The sequence below is a fragment of the Rhagoletis zephyria genome, unplaced genomic scaffold, assembly GCF_001687245.7.
Source record: "Rhagoletis zephyria isolate East Lansing unplaced genomic scaffold, Rhagoletis_zephyria_1.1 Rzeph_scaffold_02474, whole genome shotgun sequence".
NCBI classification, from domain to species: domain Eukaryota; kingdom Metazoa; phylum Arthropoda; class Insecta; order Diptera; family Tephritidae; genus Rhagoletis; species Rhagoletis zephyria.
The window spans coordinates 27,855-48,926 of record NW_016159558.1 but is presented as its reverse complement, the minus strand read 5'-3'; the positions used below and the strand labels follow the sequence as shown (position 1 = coordinate 48,926).

General features: G+C 35.7%; 2 protein-coding genes across 2 annotated transcripts in view; one reads left to right on the top strand and one right to left on the bottom strand.

The window, feature by feature from the left end:
• The window catches only part of Arf1 (ADP-ribosylation factor 1), a 27,997-nt gene extending 12,758 nt beyond the window's left edge, over positions 1–15,239 (bottom strand). Inside the window, exons 1-4 of the mRNA XM_017621483.1 lie at positions 15,049–15,239; positions 13,015–13,337; positions 12,841–12,950; positions 12,600–12,725 (exon numbers count right to left, since the gene is read on the bottom strand). Of these exons, the coding sequence (XP_017476972.1) occupies positions 12,600–12,725; positions 12,841–12,950; positions 13,015–13,162 (384 nt within the window). The 5' untranslated portion in view covers positions 13,163–13,337; positions 15,049–15,239. The remainder of the gene's footprint in view (positions 1–12,599; positions 12,726–12,840; positions 12,951–13,014; positions 13,338–15,048) is intronic.
• Positions 15,240–15,801: 562 nt separating this feature from the next.
• Positions 15,802–21,072, top strand: part of LOC108366975 (putative methyltransferase NSUN6) — a 15,611-nt gene continuing 10,340 nt past the window's right edge. Inside the window, exon 1 of the mRNA XM_017621481.1 lies at positions 15,802–16,067. Within this exon, the coding sequence (XP_017476970.1) occupies positions 16,005–16,067 (63 nt within the window). The 5' untranslated portion in view covers positions 15,802–16,004. The remainder of the gene's footprint in view (positions 16,068–21,072) is intronic.

Genomic DNA, 21,072 nt, shown 5'->3' with positions numbered 1-21,072 from the left:
CTGATCATTTATGTATACATTTGTCTATATCTATCTCGATTCGTTTTGCCTGTTACAAACAACCGTTATGTGAACAAAGTTATAATACCCTTGTGCACAAGTGCGCTCGGGTATAAAAAGACACAGTTATAACAAAGCAATTGGTTTCATAATTTTTCATTTGAGTTATATAAAATGTTTGAAGTGAAACAATATTTGTAAGTGAGATCTGGAAACGAAATAGGCAAGACCGTCGCAAGACGTTTGAGGGTAAAAAATAGTCCTCCTCTGTTTCCTTGCTGTTTTTATCTTTTCTGCACAGACATATAAACGCGTGCCTCTTATTGCAAAATTATATATATTTTTGCGTAAAATATGGATCGTTCTGAGCGTTATTATAAAAAGAAAATTTGGCAGAATTAACGGATGAAGACTTGATGGAATTCATCGATTCAATGGAAGTCGAAGACGAAACTTTTAGCAGTGACCCAGTCTATGTCGTTGATAATATTGAGTATAATAACTCAGCTGAACAAGTGATTGAAGAATGCATGAATGAAATTGATGAGGCTGAAAATACGGATGCATTTATTACGGAAGTAATGAATTTATCACTGAATATCAGTTCAATTGAACAACCAGCAGCTAATTCAACATTAATTTTTGATGAATCAGTTGGTTTGCAAAAAACCTTTCACATCCGCAGCGGCCAAAACAAATGGACCATTAAAATCAGCCAAAAGGCCCCGATCACCATTGCCAAGCAAGTGGACCATCAGTTCAACCTACTTCTGGTGGCTTCATTGGAGAAAGTAGAAGCCGAAGAAGAACAACAGTACAACCTTCCACAATTCCGTGAAGAAATAGCTGCTTGTCTTGTTTCCTTCAAAGAAAAACGGCCTGTAGGTAGACAATTATCTCCACAAGGAATCGATCACTCGGTATCTCAACAGCCTGGCCCTTCAATGATTGGAAGAAGAGCTGTTCATCAAGTTGGTGATGTTCGATTCGATGGCCATGATCATTTCCCAATTTGGATGGATAGAAAAGGAAAAAAAAAACGGTGCAAATATTGTAAGAAATCAGACACATAAGTCACTTGTTCCAAGTGTGACCTTGACTTATGTCGCACAGCTGATAAAAATTGTTTTTGGGATAACCATCACAAAAATTAATAATTGTTAGGATGCGACCAGTCGTTCCTTACCCTAGTCATGTCTTGAACTCAAATGAAAATGATTAATTTTAATAAAATTGCCTGAATATGTTTCCTAACAAAATTGTCTTAAAAACATGCCGGCAAGACCGTCTTGAGACGGTGTTGACTATTTATCACATAACAATTTTTCCACACAAAATTTTTATCTGAAAACTCAATCTCAAGGATATTTTTCCAATATTTACATGCAGAGAAAATATCAGCTTGATCTGAGCATTTTTACGGGTTTCCCCGTTTGAGGGTTAAATTATGCGATTTCTCGAAACTGAACAATCTTCTGTTGAATACCAACTGGGATAGCTTGCTTTACCAATGTAATGTCTTTGAGTGCTTTGATATCTTTAGATCCACTGTAGTGGGCATTTGTAAAAGGACTGTTGTAGTCTTAACAAAGAAACAATATAAAGTGCCCTGGCGCAACGCAAAGCTGATGAAACTCCGAAATAAGAGGAACAGGTATCTTCGCAAGTTCAAAAAATCAATAATAACGCTTACTTCAGCCTTTATAAACAATTTTCCAAGAAATTCGTTTGTTCGAACAAGTTCTTGCACAGAAACTACGTCCTAAGTTTTGAATCTAACTTAAACAAGTAAGAAAGGCTAAGTTCGGGCGGAGCCGAACATTAAATACCCGGCGCAAGTATTAAATATATGTTTTTTCACCCTTCCGAAACCTTCCGCTAGATGGTAAGCCGAGTTGTAACAATTTTGAGTAAATTAGCGTCCTTCAATTTCGAAATATTGAAGTTTCAAGCATTTCTTAAATTTACCGTTATATGAGAATCGGCCGTTATTTTAGTCCGATTTCAATAATTTTCAACGTTTTGCTTACACGTGGCAAGTACAATAACCATACCGAGTTTGGTACAAATTGGTAGAACGGTTACCGATATACATATATGTGATCATAAGTGGGCGGTGCCACGCCCATTTTCCAAAATTTTACCATAAACGTATTTCTTGGTAAAGAATTGTTGCAAGCATCAATTTTGAATAAATTAGCTTCAATATTTACTGATTTATCGAAGATTTTGTATTTCTCTAAATTACCGTTATATGGGATGTGGGCGTGGTTATTGTCCGATTTTAAAAAGTTTCGGCGGTTTTTTATGCTGTACGAAGGCCAACAACTGTGCCAAGTTTGGAAGAAATTGGTGCAGCGGTTACCAAGATATACACATGTAACCATAAGTGGGCGTGGCTACGCCCATTTTCCAAAAATTTATAATATTCTTATTTTTCGTCTAAAAATTATTGTAAATATCAATTTTGAGTGAATTATCTTCAGTAGTTACTAAAATATCGCAGTTTTCGTATTTCTGGAAATTACCGTTATATGGGAAGTGGGCGTGGTTAAAGTCCGATTTCGCCCATTTTCAATACCAACCTACCTTGGATTAAGGGAAACCTACATACCAAATTTCGTTGAGATATCTCAATTTTTGCTCGAGTTATCGTGTACACGGACAGACGGACAGACGGACAGACGGACAGACGGACGGACAGACAGACATGGCTTAATCGATTTCTTTTTTCATCCTGATCATTTATGTATACATTTGTCTATATCTATCTCGATTCGTTTTGGCTGTTACAAACAACCGTTATGTGAACAAAATTAATATACCCTTGTGCACAAGTGCGCTCGGGTATAAAAACAACCCGAAAGCATTTTGGCATTATATTAATTTAAAAAAATGTTCCAGTACTCCCTCTACACTATTTCTTCGCAATAAAGCGGTTAATACACACACAGCAGCTGCTAATTTATTTGCGTCCCCCCAGATCCTGACCAGATTTTTTGAGCCATAAGTGAAGATTCGACAATGTGGGAGTCCGGTCTCAGTGATGGAATTAAACCAGCATTCAGGCTCAGGGAACTCAACATTATATAATCTCTTCAACAAAGGTAATGGTGGCGTACTATCCTGTAGCATTGAAAATACACAAGTGCTTAAATATCTGCCAGCAATTTCCGCCGCGCCCCATTCATTTTTATACCAACACCCGGTTCTTTTTAGTCTACAGGTGGCCTTTAAGGCTTCCCCACGTATGAAAACACAAAGGGACTGTAAGTGCAGCAGTGCGTCAAGAGCACTATACACCACACAAAAAAAAAGTTAAATAAAGATGCTATCAAGCAACCATTTTGGTTCTTTACTATCGAAACCAGATAAATTTTCGCGGACCCCCACCTACAACTCATGGACCCCCCATATTTTTTTCACGCCAACGTAGACCCCCGTCGAGTCCCCCGTGGACCCCTGGACCACTTTGCGAATCACTGATCTAGATAAACCGTTTTAAAATACCGACTTTTTCAACATTTGTTTTAAACATTTTGCCATACAAGCGTCACATAACGCCAGATTGAAAATACCCATATACAAACTTGATAAAATTGATTTTCTTCCAATCTTGCTGCGCTGGCTTTTTTCTTATTTAATGGGCAGGAAACAGGGAGTTATCTTTAAAAAAAATTTCATCCAGGGTAATTCATGTGGCGTTTGGTGTACCTCAGCCGCATAGATTCCCTTCTGTTTATTTTATTCATTAGACGAAGTTAAGTTGTTCAGTTCATTAGTACTCCAGGGGATAGGGAACAATTACAGGCAGACCTAAATGGTGGGTTTAAGAGGTGCATAGTGAATTCTATGTATGTCACTCAACTTGAAAAAAAGTGTAAATTTATGTGCTTCTCTAGAAGACCATTTCAATCATATAATTCGAGGATTTGTGATCATGATTTTGATCAGGTAGCTAATTTCTTCTACAAAGGGGTAACTAAGGACCCCAAGCTTGAATTCAAGTCTTATAAAAACTCTTGTGTGAATATTCATGCGTATTTTCGCGTTCATTAAACGTCGGGAAATAGGGCGTTCTTTAATAAAATTCTGAAGTAGGGCGTTCTTGAAAAGTTTTCTGAGATAGGACACTCAGGTGTCGATATACACACGTATTCAACGCAATATGGCATTTTGTTTCATGATTCAATAATGAAAGGTTTTGTAAGAAAAACTTTCTCTCGCTCTAATTTTATCAATGACACTCCCACCCATGATTCAATTATTAAAGGTTTTGTAAGTAGCTTTTTTCTAAAATTTGGCACTCCCACCCACAGGGATGGTTTATGGAAGCAGGGGAAAAAGGGGAAGAATTCAATCACACTTCCTAAAATGGGAGCTAAATTCCATAAAAAGGTGTGGATAATAGTGAATGGTGGTATTTTAAAACAAAAACGAATTTGATTTAATTATTTAATTTAAACAAGCTTATTTGCATCGAATATAACCCCCGATTGTTATTGAAAATAAATATTTCTATGTATATACCAAACTTGCGTACGTCAGATAGCGCNACAAGTTTTAAGAATATTTGTAAATTGTTAATAGTGGTTTTTTTACTTTTTAAATTTGAAGAAATGTTTGTTCTGCATTCGCTGGCGCCAACAAGACAAAATGGGTGAGAATTGTTGGACTACAGAAATTCAATATTAAGAGACGAAATTCCCTTAAATGCCGAAATGTATTTGTCGATATTCGTGGAGACCTCTTGATTCTGCCAAGTCGCTGTAAAGTAAAGCGTTCAATGGCTTTGGTAAATGAGCCAACGAAGGTATTTAGGTATTGTACTCCACGACACAATCCTGGTGTCTCCGAATGAGATTTTGACGCAATATAACAATGCCAAACCGCATCCATAGGCCCAATCGTCACACGACAGCTCGGTTTAGTCAATGGTGCGATGTAATTGCACACTTAATAGGTGTACGCTCGAGGCGACTGTTGGCTGGCGACCAACTTTGTTGAAAGCGATTAGCTGAAAGTAGAATGCAAAGTTGAACAATACAAACGCCTTTTTATGGCGAATATTTTGATATTTTTAGTCATTCAATTTTTTTTTTCGTGCAACCCGGCGGGAGTTGAACGCAAAAGTTGCCTGGAAAGTCGCCTCGGGCGAAAGCCTCATTACGCCACTTCTCATTTGACGATGTAGATCACGTTCCCTATCTCAGTCGTTCAGTAGCTGCGTGTTCTTTTTATTCTTCCTGAGTTCGTCCGGCACCAATCGCCAATTGCGGCTGTGCAAGCTAGTGTTGAATATTTTAACCAGAACATAAAAAGTGTGACATCAAAGAATTCGAAACAATCGAGCCATAACCGCGAAAGAAACTCCAAATTTTTGTATTTGCCGTTTTTTTGTTTAATAAATATTGCATATTTTCCGCAAACAAATAGCTTCTTCATATCCATCAACTGGCAAACAAATACAACAAAAAAAAAGCTGAAAGTGGACCATCCATTCTCGAGTTATGCGCCATCTGACGTACGCAAGTATAAACATAGAAATATTTATTTTTAATAACAATCAGGGGTTATATTCGATGTAAATAAGATTGTTTAAACTAAATAATTAAATCAAATTCGGTTTTGTTTTAAAATACCACCATTCACTATTATCCACACGTTTGTATGGATTTTAGCTCCCATTTTAGGAAGTGTGATGGAATTCTTCCCCTTTTTCTTCTGCTTCCAAAAACCATCCCTGTGGGTGGGAGTGCCAAAGTTTAGAAAAAAGCTACTTACAAAACCTTTAATAATTGAATCATGATTTTGTAAGAACAAAATTTTCTGTAGACAAATTAATAAATATATGGGCAATTCTGACAAACTTCGAATTTTTTTGTGAAAAAAATTATTTTTCTAAAATCGTGAGCATATGTCTGAAATTTTTAGTATACGTTCCTTTAGCTGCTAGAATACAATATCCAACAGGATGTAACATTTTAAAGCAACACACCATACGTTTTTAACGTTTTTTACGCGTTTTTTCAACGGTAAGTCCTACAGCCCAAGCTCTTTCATTCGACAGCTCATTTTCGAAAATCGAACGACCGCAAAGAGGGGCATTTGGCCGATTAAGGCGGCCAAAAGTCGAATTTTCCAAACGCACTTCTTTTTAACTGAATATAGGGTGAAGAGAATATAATTCTTGACTAGATTCCGTTATTTTATAATCCCTCGCTCGCACCGATCTGTCAAAGTGCCGTCTTGATAATTGTTTATTTGGTTTTTAGATGTGTTTAACACAAGCCGAAGTTGTAAAAATCTGCTTAAAATCGTGTGTTCATTTTTTAAATTATATTAAATTAGATAATTGTAAAGCAGAGAAAAACCTTATAAAAAATCTACCGTCTAAAATCTCACTATCTTTACCGAAGATTGCCTTGCGAGTTTCGAGTCTGGGTACCAAGTCGATACTGTATATACCGACTTTTCCAAGGCATTTGACAAGGTCTCACATAAAATGTTGATCCCTAAACTAGCTTCTCTGGGTTTCCATTCAAAGTTTCTTGATTGGATTAGCTCTTATTTATACAATAGGCACTGCGCTGTAGCACTGGAAAATACGTTTTCCCGTTACTTCCATGCAAGCTCTGGAGTCCCCCAAGGTAGTATTCTTGGCCCCCTATTGTTTATCATTTTCATTAATGATATAAGTTCCTGTTTCTTATTCTCGAAATGTCTAATGTATGCAGATGATCTCAAAGTTTATTCTGTTATAAAAAATGCAGAAGATACCTTTTCCCTTCAATCTGACCTTAACAGGGTAACGTCTTGGTGTGCGAGAAACTGTCTTAGTGTGAATATTAATAAGTGTTATCACTTGGTTTATTCCAGTAAGCTGAATTCCAGAAAGCTCATATACTATATCTGGTTTCCTTCTTAAATCAGTAAGTCCAGACCAAAGATTTAGGAATTTACTTCGACTCGAAATTGACTTTTAATAGCCAATTGATTTCATTATATCTAACTCCTATTCGTTGTTAGCCTTTGTTCGGCTCTGACTTTTCAGATCCATTTACATATACATAGCTTTTGTAAGGTCTCGCCTTGAGTATGCTGCCAATATTTGGCGACCTTTTCATATTGGGCTCATAAACAGAATTGAGCGTGTGCAAAAGACTTTTATTAGGTTTGCATTAAGATCTCTAAATTTTACTGAACCGTTACCTTCATACAATTCGCGCTGTTTGCTTATAAATTTAAACTCACTTGAGGATAGGAGAAAGTTATTATCTTGCTAGTTTATCTTCAACGTGCTTACTGGGATTGTTGATTGCCCTGATATCCTACGGTGAATTCCTCTCAATGTTCCGCGAACAAATTTGCGGCACATGGACATTTTTTATTTGCATTATTCCAAATCAATGTATGCTATGAATACACCAATTTGTCGTGCCCTTAGAGAGATTAATAAAATCAATGATATCGAGGATATTGATATATCGCTTCCCGGAGTGGTATTAAAAAAGTTAATCTTAAAACTACTCTGATTTTATAATGTCACCTATGTATTAGCTTTAAGTTATACCTTGTTACTTTTTTAGATATCATAGTCAGTAAGAATTTTGTTTTCTTTGACTGAAATAAATAAATAAATAATTCAAATAGTTTAATACAAATATAATATGATCTGGTACCGGCAGAGCTACAACGAAAAATATCGTATTTTTGCAAACTTTAATGGATTAGAGAAATGAACTAGTCATAAATCTACGTAACATCACTCAACGGCGCTGAGATTCTTACTTGGGTGTTATGCATGACAGTTCGTAGTTTGGAAACAAACATAAAAAAAACTGCTGAAACGGTGCGTTTGCTGTGCACTGACTGAACTGAAAATACTGCTGCAGTACTGTACCTGTTCTCTACATGTACAGGGTGTTCTGTAAAATTGTTCAATGAGCAATGGGGGGGTGATGGGAAAGTCAAGACGCCCGACAACGTTAAGAGGGGGGCTGGGGCGGTGGGAGAGGAGGGGTTCAATATAAAAATTTGGAGTTGCAGGGAGAAAATAGTTGTCAGTACATTTAGCAAAAAATTCTCTACTTAAGGGTAAGTTCTAGTAAAAATTTAAGATAGTAAAACCGTACGATTTTTTTCGCAATCTACATATATGTATGTATCTTATTACTTTAAACAGTCAATTCTTGTAAATATGTATGCATATATATCCAAAGGTTTCTAGAAAACGACTCTAACGATTTTGATTGAATTTTGTATTCAGATAATGTATAAGTCATTAAATGCAGAATGAACTATATTTCTATTAAAAATTAACGAAAAAAATTTATTACGAAAAACATTGCAAATATTTAAAAAAGAAACACGGTACGGAAACGTTGTGGTTAGTGTATATCTGTGTTCGTATGGAACAGTAGCTTATGTCGAAAGAATGGCTTTAGTATAATGCGGCATTCGCGGCACACGATTGCGAATGGTCCACCGGCGCCGAGCCATTGAAGAACTTTTGGCAAATAAACGTACAGAAAAGTTCCAATACTAGCAAGTCAATAATATTCTTATTAAGTCCCATCAAAAAATTCTTTGTCGTTTAAAGAATGAAGGGAATACCGCATTATACTAAAACCAGCTTCCCGACATAAGCTACTATACCATACGAACACAGATATCTATCTCAATTCCTTTAGGCAGTTACAAACAACCGTTATGTGAACAAAGTTATAGTGCACACTGGAATAAAAATACGTATCATTCGAAAACTCGAACAATTAGTTAACCCGAACACATCTGCTTTACATTAGTTCGAGTTATCGCGAATGCACTGTATATTTATGTAATGGTTGTTGTTGTCGTAACAACATAAAAGTTTCCAAAGAGTTTTTTGGAGTTCTAGGCCTGTCGACGACGGTTTTATATTGAAAATTGGTTCTCGTTATCATAATTTTATGTAATCAGATGGAAATAGGCGAGATGGTTTCCACTAAATTCTGGGACTCCTGAATTATATTTTTATACCCGAGCGCACTTGTGCACAAGGGTATTATAACTTTGTTCACATAACGGTTGTTTGTAACAGGCAAAACGAATCGAGATAGATTAGACAAATGTATACATAAATGATCAGAATGAAAAGAGAAATCGATTAAGCGGTGACTGTCTGTACGTCCGTCCGTCCGTCTGTGCACACGATAACTCGAGTAAAAATTGTGATATCTTATAGGGAATCTACATGATTCAACTTTCACAGGCGATTAGTTGAACCAAAAGTTGAACGAAAGTAGGGAGCCGACCAACTTCATTGTAAGCGATTAGTTGAAAGGCTGTTTACACCAGGCGATTGTTGCTTTCGACTAAAAATCGCCTCACGTAAATTCCCTATTAACGAAACTTGGTACGTGCACTTCTTTCGGGCGTAGGACGGATGATATTGAAAATGTGCGAAATCAGACAACAACCACGCCTACCTCCCATATAACGGTAATTTTCAGAAATACGGAAACTGCGATATTTTAGTAACTACTAAAGATAATTCAATCAAAATTGATATTTACAATGATTTTTAGACGAAAAATATGAGTATTAAAAATTTTTGGAAAATGGGCGTAGACATGCCCACTTATGGTTACATGTGTATATAGCTCGCATATTTATTTATTTATTTATTTATTTCAGTCTTGGAATACAGAATATTCTTACAGACTACTCAGCTAACACTAATTAAGTGCTACTAAAACTTAAAAATTAAGATAAATTTTAAATACATTAAGTTCACAAGAGCTAAGATTAAATACATCGCTAGTGGTATAGCGCAGAGAAAAATGTTCGCAGATGAGTAACCAAGGCAGGGCCTGATTGTGAGAAATCAATGTCCAAAGCATTGAAGACTAGGTTAAGTTCAGCACACGTTCTAGAGATCGGAGCGTTGGCACCATAACTGCTTCTAGAGAAACCTATTTTAAAGAAATCCCAATGGCGGAGGATTCTAGAGGGAATATTAAATGCAATCTTTTCTAGAAGAGAAGGGCAGTCAATTGAGCCAGTTATGATGTTAACGACAAACGTGCACGCTAAAATGGATCTTCTGTTATCCAGTGTTGTAAGGTTGATTAGTTGGCAGCGAGAATAGTATNTTATTCAAAATTGATGGTTGCAACAATTCTTTACTAGGAAATACGTTTATGATAAATTTTTTATTCATCATATCATAATTTTATGTACGCTCCAAGGTACATTGAACAGGTAGTATCAGTAGAGCAGCTGATTTGATTTATTTTCAAATTATTTGGTCTCGAAAATGTCAAATATTTTTAATTTTTTCTCAAAAAAATTCTGAATTGTTAAAATCCATTTGCATGTGAATGCATGCAATGAATAGCAGCTTTTGGAACGTTCGCCCAACTCGGCAGCACGACCGCTGATTACTGGGCCTTGCAAAGGATGGATCAATGCTTCGAGAAGCAAACAAATTTACTAGGAAAGAAAGTTGCATACATTTTTATTTTTTCCAATTTCAATTTTTTATTTTTTATAATTTTTTGTATTTCACATGGCACGCTTTGATTTAGAAGAAAAAATTCAGAACAGTTTTTGACACTTTCGATACCAGAAGCAACAACAAAATACACGCAAATGTTGTTTTTGCTCTACTGATACTACCTGTTTAATGTGCCTTGGTACGCTCATTTTTTTTTTTCGTTCCCACGACAGTCGGGTCTACGTAACCGGAACGACCCAGATTTATATCTGGCCAAGGACTGTCACTCCAGCAACACTCCCCAAAAAGTCTTTGGGGAATTTGTATGCTGCTACAACAACATGATAAATTTTTTTTAAATGGGCGTGGCACCGCCCACTTATGATCACATATATGTATCTCGCTAACCGTTCTAGCAATTTGCAAACCGTTGAAAATTGTTGAAATCGGACTAAAATTATGGCCGCTTTTCATATAACAGTAAATTTCAGAAATGCTTGAAATTTCAATATTACGAAATTTAAGGACGCTAATTTACTTAAAATTTATACACCCCGGCTTATCATGTAGCGATAACTTTCGGAAAGGTGGAAAACATATATTTCATACTTGCGCCGGGTATTTAGTGTTCGGCTCCGCCCGAACTTAGACTTTCTTACTTGTTTTTTTTTTTTACTTTAGGTTGCACCATTCACAAACTCAAATGAGAGGTTAATTTTCTTCAAGATTGACAAGACTGATTTTCGAGTCTATTGTCTTTTTTGCTTCGTTTAAAGTTTAAACTTTAAACGGTCAATAGAGAGAATTCGTCAGCATTGTAACAGTGTAATTTTCAAATTTTTCGGGCAAGTACTAAATATTTTATTATATTTTGAAGCAAAGCATATTTTAATGTCACGCCCGTCACAAAATACAAAAAATAGTTATATTTAAAGGAAAACACATCTTCGCCAGTGCAAAAAAGATGACGAAAGTAACGCTATGACACAGAGGAATTTGTGCGAATAGCTTTTTGGTATTTATATTTTGATATTTTCGAAAAAATAACAGAATATGTTGGTCACGCCCGGCAAATGTCACACCCGTCGCAATTTAAAGTTTGACAAATTTCAATAAGTTCGGCCAGGGACTGCTACCGTTACTTATCTGCTAATCTGAAATGTACCATATATCTGTTTGTGGTCAGCGATGATAAAGCTAATCATAAAGATATGTTGCTCGAGCGATGGGAAAACTTAAGTTATGCTGTCACGGATAAAAAGGAACCATTACCTCACTTGTCAGGGCAAAAACAGTATCTCATACGGTTTGACAGGTAACATCCTCATTAAAAAAGTAGTACTATTTAAAAATAAGGTACTTTACAAAGACTCAGGCAGACAGTGGAGATGAAAAATCCGATCAAAGAATATCCGGTCTTTAGATGGTAGAAAATTTTGTGTCCGTAAAATCCGATTTTTTGAGAAATAAATTAGTTTAGTTGTCTAATACACATATTTTTGTATTCACGCTCAACTTGTCACACACGTCACAAAAAGTTTGGTCTCTAACGCAACGCGGGATCCCGAGGATGCCCGGAATAGCCCAGAAATCGTTTCCGTACTCCAGAAAATGGGCATTAGAGAGCGAATGCATTCCACAATTGGAACGTAAATGTCTTCTTCTTCGTGTCCGGAATAGCCCGGTCTTTTTCTCCGGGCATAAATGGATAAAGTGTTAAAGTGGCTATCAGCTGTTTTGTGTTTACATGTTGCCTGCATTTACTTGGTGCTTTTAAGGAATAGTGAATGGCCTGTTGATGTACTGTAAATTTTTATATACTTAAAATCAAATTTGTGAAATAAAAATTCAATTTCCAAGATTTTGCATTGAAGTGACCAAAACCAAAAACAATCACAGTGACTAAAATCCATATAACTCTTTTGGATTAAATTGGTTTTGATTTTTTTCTAGGCATTATGTATACCTCGAAAACCTTTTAGAAAATACTCGTTTTATATAATTTTATATTGCAGTTTAAGAATTAAGCCTTAAAATAAGAGTTGAAATGTCGTACCCGTCACCCGGTGGAATGAGCCATACGTACATATCGCCATAAAATAATTTTAAAGATACGCACCTGTTTGTTTGCGAATATTAGTAAAACAGCATCTCTGAGCTCGTCTTCAGCTAACATACGCATCAATTCCTCTCTCGCCTCACCGATACGCTCTCTGTCATTGCTATCAACGACGAATATAAGACCCTATTTCAATAGAACAACGCGAAACAATTATTTAAGAACTTGCATAATAAAAGAACTACTTTAGACTAAACTTAATATAACTAGGATATTTGCAGCACACACAAACCCGACTTACTTGTGTATTTTGGAAGTAATGCCTCCACAATGGACGAATTTTATCTTGACCGCCCACATCCCATACTGTAAAGCTAATATTCTTGTATTCTACAGTCTCGACGTTGAAACCTAGCGGAGAGCAAGGAAAATATTTTATTTTTGTTTTTATTCTTCATTTTTTCCTTGAACTCACCAATGGTAGGTATCGTTGTAACAATTTCGCCTAATTTGAGTTTGTACAAAATTGTGGTTTTACCAGCGGCATCTAATCCGACCATCAATATTCTCATTTCCTTTTTTCCAAAAAGTCCTTTAAATAAATTTGCAAAAACGTTCCCCATTTTTATTCAAGTTATAAAAGTTTGATCTTGATCTGGATATTATTGTACTCCAAGCGTTAAATTGCGAGCTTCGATATTAAAATATTAGCTTTATTGGATTATCCGCTATTCAATAATCGATCCGAGTTTCAGCAAGTTAAAGCTGCAGCCGGAATACAAATTACAAACAGGATGGCTGTAAATAAACGTTATAGGTACAAGCCACATACATTAAAATATCAGTCAAGAATTTTTTTTAGTTTAATGAGGTGAGAAACAAAGTTGTAATATACAGAAGGTGATTGATAAGTCTCAACGATAGTTATTACTTCTTTCCACTATAATTATATAGGTTTGGCTCCAATACAACCCCTAGCAAGTTGAAAACTATAAAACGCTTTTAGATATATGTATATACATACCTACATATCAACCTAAAGGATCTGATACTTTGCACTCGTGAATTCGCTAGTATGTATGTAGATATATTTAATTATGAATTCGATTCATAATCTCAGTTGGAAAGATCTAAAATGCGAGAAAGGTGATAAGAGGTGGAGGGCCAGAAATTTTCGAGTGAGTCAGCATGCATTTCAGACACTCAAATGCCATTAAACTTTTTTTTATTAACTATCTATTGAAAAAGCTATTTGATTTCTCCGCTGAAAAAACAGCAGCTTTATTATCTCCATATATTGTACATGCATTATTGGAAACACGAAGCAAAAACTCAGGGAACTGCCATGTCATGGCTTTAACTTTTTATGTTGCTGTAACCAAGTACGATTCGCATTAATTTATAAACTGCAGGAAACATAATTCAAAACTTTGAACATCACTCTCATTTTAATAGCCATTTTTTCTTAATTATTAAAATTCTTTTATTGATACAATTATTTTTCTATATTACCCGATTTTCTTCTTTTTTGCAGGACGGCCAAAGCACCACCCTACGTCAAATACACGACGAAAACGAAAAGAGAAAGAAGCTGGAGAAACTCCAATAATTGACGACGATTGAACGTACGTAGGAACAAGTGTAGAAAAGCGCAAAAATAAGCACGATAAACAGCAATAGAGCCAGATAGTAACGTCGGCAATAGGAAACACCGATAGAAAGCCGCCAATACACCAAAAATGAATTCTGGGCGAGACGTAATTCCCCGCAAACTACGGTAAAATTCACCATACAGATGCAGATAAACGAGGTGAACAATATATTACCGATGTGCCCGATATGAAATTGGACGAGGCTAATTTCCCCCGTCCCTCCAAGGGGTTTCTAAAGTTTGGAATAAAATTAAATGGAGCACTAGAAATACACACGCGTTGATTTTTACGAATGAAAAATAACATTCTAAATTGGACGACCTAACTTTAAGCTTGATGCTTTTGACTTTTACAAACGAAAAATTGTAAATCTTGATACGACCCCTAGTTTAAACTTGATGTCCTTAATCTTAAGGGAATACCCGCATCATTTAGAAATTGAGTTTTTTGATGTTTAATAAAAAGGCCATTCATTATCACTGCACAAAACTATTCTTTCTACGATACGGTAGTAATACATAAAAGAAAACTGCCGAAATAAGTGCACTAAAGAGATGCTTTAAAATAAAACTAATTAACGGATTTTATACTTATATTGCCCACACATAAAATTGTTCTTACTTCTTATATATAAACACATTGTATAAAGTAAAACTTTTGACTTTAGAATTACACATTCAACATAGTTTTTCAGCAATTACATATATATCTGAAAAGGATAGCATGTTGTCACCCTACTGCGAAAAACATGGAGGCAACTTTATAAGCAGCAACAGCGGAATCCTATATCAAACTCGCTACATTTTGCTATTTACACAGAACCAATATCCATATTTTTTAATTATTCAAATACGCACCAATTCAATGAGTCAATTTTATACACGCAATTGCAGAATTTTTTTCAATTCTGCTTGGAAATGTCAGCGAAAATCACAGAGCAATAAACACACGAACACACCAAATTAAAGTACGCTATTTTACGTACAAAATTGTTAGCTCACCACGAATAGTTTGTCACCTCGCATACGAGCATCTAGAGACAGCTATAGCGAAAAAATTTATCTAACTTTATTTTAAGCTAAGGTCGGTGTTATGCAGATATTTTGTTTGGCAAACTGCGTGCAATTGTTGTTGCAGCAAACTCGGAGAGAGCGAGTTTGGCGACTCTCACAGCAAACTAATTTTGTTTGGTCAAACTGCAGCAAATTCGGTGTTGTCATATACAAAAATTTTAAATTTTGCGCGTTATGTACATCTGAAATTCTCATTTCGTGTTGGCAATAGCCATGAAAACCATAATGAACGTGCAACCCTGTGCCAAACTCGACATAACCACCTCCGAGCAAACTAAGCAGCCGCCATTTAATTTGGCAAACAAAAGTTTGTCTGCATAANAGCAGAAACAACGAAAAGTTGCCACGTCGTGTCGTGAGAGTCGTCCACGATGTACGAATGCGTAAATGAGTAAACTACATCATACATCACATACATATCAACCCTTGACGCAAAAGATGGGCATTTTAATGTAACTGCTAATCAGTGCTATTGTTTTTAAAATTCCTCATAAATATAACAGCTTCTCGATACGAAAATACAGACCAAAGTCTGAAAGCTAAAATTAAGACTTATCTCAAGAGCATTTAAATGCTGTAATCCTAAATGCTGTTTCATACAAAACAAGAAAACAAAGGGAAAATTTGATAAAGTAGGCAGCCCTAAAATGGTAATTCTTTCACCACACTTTTCTAGTTTTCTTTAACATTTTCTTCGTCACGCTTTCTGCGGTAAAACGAAATCAATAGAAAATTAGAAAATGTATCCAAAATCACCTTTTCTGCGTAACCCACTTGTTGAGTCGCAAATTCTTAAAAGGAATGTAAGTTTAACTTATTAATTGTATACTTTAATTTTCGAAAATACTCGGTTACAAACAATTGTGTTAAAACACGCCGGAGGCCAACAATAGCTTATTAAGAGCAGGGCTGCCATTTCCGATTTTTCATGCAAAATGGGTAGATTTTCGTGTACGTATCAAGGCCAGTTTATGCAAGGTGGTGTTATGCATGATACAAAAAGAAGGTAGTTTCATTCCAAAATATTTGACAAAAAATAAGTTTTTGAAGTTTCATAAATTGTACGAAATTATGAGCCACCTTGCCACATTTACAGGAATCAAACAATATATCAGAGGATTTAATTGTTGTGCGTGGGAAATGATCGGTTATTTGTGCAATGATATTTCGGAGGAAGCGGAGGGGGAAGTGTGGCACCTAAAACTCCAGTCATTAGAAAGAGCGCAGTATAAACTTGCAATAAGTCATCCTTCGCCTCCCTGCCTTTTCTACAGGCACTCGGGGGGCCCATTTCGAAATAGAGTAAAATTATCATTTTCACAATCCACAGTATTTTTGCGTAAAATCCATCTCCAAATTTACAAAAAAATGCAAACCGAAATCTTTGTTTTAAATTAAAGCTTAATCCTCTGACTAGCGGCATATGTCAACATTTTTTGATTCGGGTCACGCGTTTGGAAACGATAACTCAAAATCATTTCACAAATAACCGAACCGTCCCACGACAGTCGGGTCTACGTAACCGGAACGACCCAGATTTATATCTGGTCAAGGACTGTCACTCCAGCAACACTCCCCAAAATGTCTTTGGGGAATTTGTATGCTGCTACAACAACAACAACAATAAAAAATTTTAGAAAATGAAACTGCAGTACTTTTCATCTTATATACATATCTTTAAGCAGCACCACATCTTTATCAGAAAATTCCGAGAATCCAAAAAGTTACAAGTTGCATGGCATCATTTTATCTCAGGGCCTGTGCCAATCGGTAACTTTTTTTTCCGTGGTGAGACGGCAGAATGCGGAGTTAAATTTTGACAGTTGAAAAAACCAAACAAACGCTCGAGCGAAAGCTTTATTTTTGTGAGTTGCTGAAATTCTTAAAATTTATATTTATTTTATAATTTGCAAGTAACGTACGCTTTTTTATGCTGTTTCAGCTTTCATTTTCATGTTCACTCCTTATTACCGCCAAGCAATATTATGTGTATATATGGTTATAAGCTGTCAAAATTTTACCTAGCCCCATGAGCTAGGTAAAATTCTGACGTTCGTATTCACCACGAGAAATGTCAGATTTTTACTTTGATCCGTCAAAATTTTCTCTTCAATCATTTGGCACAGGCCCTCAACCTCCTTTCTCTTCCACGGATAACGGTACCTCGTTTAGAGGTTTAAAAATATTTTGCATCAAAAATTTGTCATCAAACTGCATTAGCAAAAGACTTTCCCCCTTATTCTAGAACCCGAAATTTTGTAATTCGTAATTCTTAGCTACGATACGAAAAACGAAAAATCCATATGCTGCAACCATTGCGGGAACGTGTGCAGCATTGCCAGCTATCAGTTGTTTTTCGAAGATAGCTAAATGAAGGAAAACAAAGTGGAAAGGAATTAAAAAAACACTCATGAAGTGCTTATTTATAGTAAAATTGTTTGATTTTACATATTTTGAAGGAAACGGTGGGCTCTATTGCATTTTCAATTATATCACTCCGACTACGCCATCCACGAAATTTGCAAAAAAGTGCATAGTTGAAACCGAATTTATTAATAAGCTAGTACTCGGAAATTGGAAACATTTATTTTAAATAAAATTTTAATCCTTTGATTAAACGTGAGGTTAAAGTTTTTGGATTCGGGTCATACGTTTGGACACAACAACCGAATATCATTGTACAAATAACTAAACCGGACCCAAGTTTCTCGATAAGGGGCAACAAAGATTCTTTTTTGCTCCTTTATACAAAGCAGTGGATAAAATTGTACGTATATGGGAAACGCAAATTTATCTGTTTAAATGAACACCGCTATTATTTCCTGCAAACACACCTCCGACACAGAATTGTTTTCGTACAAAATTACGCAAAAAACGTACTTGTTCGTTTTTAGGCATGCCATTGTAACGAATTTCGAAAGTTCGAAAATACGATTCGGATTGCAGCATACTCTTTCTACGATTCGTAGCAAAATCCGAATACGAAAGAGTTGCAGAATAGGGGTGTTTATTTTCGAACCTTTCAACGTACTTCAAACGTTTTTTTATGCTTTTTCAAGAAACAAAAATGTTGCTGTTGGTGAATCTGGTACCATGATTTTAGTTAAATGTCACAAACTTGTTAAAAGTCAAGTGGTCGGCAACAACAACGAATGTGAATAAATGAAACTACCTTCTATTTTTGTATCATGGTGTTATGGGCTGTTTTTGCTTAAGTGGCTACACATGACGAACATATCCGCGCACATGCGCGGCTTGCGGGTCATGTTCGTCGTTTGTAGGGCGGTTTGCGAGCATGCTCGCCAAAAATCAAAAAATTTTGATTTTCAGCGAGCGTGCTCGTCGTTTGTAGCGTGGTTTGCGAGCATCGCATTGGAAACAAAAAAAACAACCTCATTTTGTGTTGATGCTTGAAGTGTGCACATCGGCGGATAAATGCATCCAAGCCATGTTATTTAATTGAATTTTTGATAAATGAGGCTAAATTACTATAAGTATATGTATGTACGTACATACAAGTAAAATATAAATAAATTTAAGTAACACATACATAAAAAAGTTAAGTTAAAAGCATTGCAATTGCATCATCCGCGTCTTTCCTTTCCATGTTTACGCTTTGAGTACAAAATTACTTATGAGCCGCTCGTCGTCTGTAGCTAACGACAGCGAGCATGTTGGCGCATATGTGCGCGCAGATGTTCGTCGTGTGTAGTCAGTTTTACGCGTAAAGGCACATTTAGCTCTAAATTTGCATTTATTCATACAAAATTCGTCACCTAAATGCAACACCATTTTCGCATTAAGAATCTAAATGCTAAAAGCAACCCTGTGATCTTCCAAAATTTCCACGATTCGAACATAGTTTAATGAGAAAAAGTGGCAACATTGCTATAGTATATAGTGGCTAGCTGCGTTTCAGTGATCGCCGATCGAGATTTCATTTATTATTTTACATTATTTGGATAAAGAAAAGTTACGCAAATTCAACATCGATGTGATGCTAACAGAAATCTGGATCTTGTGATCAAATCTATTTTGTTTCCTAATTAAAAGAGGAAATTTTAAATGACAGCACCGACAAATGTATATACATATACACAAACAAATGTGCGGTTATGGTTAAAACGACTCAAGTTTTTCTATTGAATTTTTGGTTTAAAATTTATTTTTTCCTTTTCAGTAGGGCTTTTTGCACATTATCTCCTGCGTAAGAAAGGATCGTAATAGATACGGATCTGAATAAGCGACTGGAACACGGCTGTTTGTCAAAAGCATACGATTTCGAACTCGCGTAAATGTACATTTGCTAAAAGCGAAGCGCACATTGGCGCGATTCTGTCGTTGCGAATACGTTGCGAATTCGGCTGTTAACTTTGAATCCGCAAACGTGCGCACACTTGAGCGATTTTTTCGCGTCGATTTCCGATGTACAATTCACTCAATTTTCCCTTTATTTCGTGTATTTTCGCACTCGGCGTGCCCAAATCGTACAAAATACTATTATTACGAACGTTTTTATTAGTTTTTGTACATTACACGTTTTTTTTCTTTGCCTTTATTGCTGTGACACCTTTCTTCTTCTTCTTTGACGCCTTCAAAACGCTGCAAGCCGCGTTTCGAACGCGTCAATATTTTATGTATGTGTTACTTAAATTTATTTATATTTTACTTGTATGTACGTACATACATATACTTATAGTAATTTAGCCTCATTTATCAAAAATTCAATTAAATAACATGGCTTGGATGCATTTATCCGCCGATGTGCACACTTCAAGCATCAATATAGAATATGAATAGAATATGCAGCGTGCTACTTTTCTTCTATATTAATTAAAATATTACAACGTAGGTATATTTATTGCATGTTTTAATTAAAAACGAAAATTAAGTTACCTCAAATTGTGGAAGAAATTCGTTCCTGAGAATACAATTGAAAATTTGGTAATTTTCAAAAGAGTTGGGGGGAATCGGCTTTGTTAGAGTTGACATCCCTGGTAAGTACTCACGCATATTAGCCCTGGTATTCCGGTTACACACTTGCTCAAATTTTCTCCCTTTCCCCCGGGCTTTGGCAACCTCACTTCATCAAGCCCCTGTAGCCCGAGAGTGCACGCTGCGAGCACAGTGCGAATATGCTGAGTTGCCCATCTCTACTTTAATATATACATATGTACCTAATAAAAACTTTCGCTTGCATCGCTTTTTAAAATTTTTTATATAACACGATAGTTAACTGTATAGCTAATGAAAATTTGGAATAAAACATCGCGCGATTTTTCGCCTGTGGAGCTTTTTTCTCTTTTCATATAAACCATATTTTAATATATATTTAGCCAAATATGATATGCAGAAGAAATTTTTGTTAAAAATCATATATCAAATTAAATGTATTTTTGTGCTCTTTCCGATAAACGTATTTGATAATATAGTTAATCACGTATTTTTTTACGAAAAATATACGTTTTATAAAAAATAATGCCATAATTTCGTTTTTTTACTTTTTCTCGAAATACGTTTACATTAAATACATAGATATATATATCAAATGAAAGGTCCTTCAATCACCTTTCTAACTGTCTCCCAATTTTTCATCGGTTCAATGATTTTCGACATATAAGCTTTAAGAAATGTTTCCTTTTTGGTTGTTGCTGTTTCCGTCAGGGTGGGTGTATGATGTATTTTGGAACGAATTTCCGATCATCCCTTGTCAAATTTGGTTTGGATAGAAACCGGTTTCGGCGTTGTGCCATCTTCAGTGTCACTTTTCGTTCTGGATAATTTTTGTTGGTCGCTCGTCTTCATACT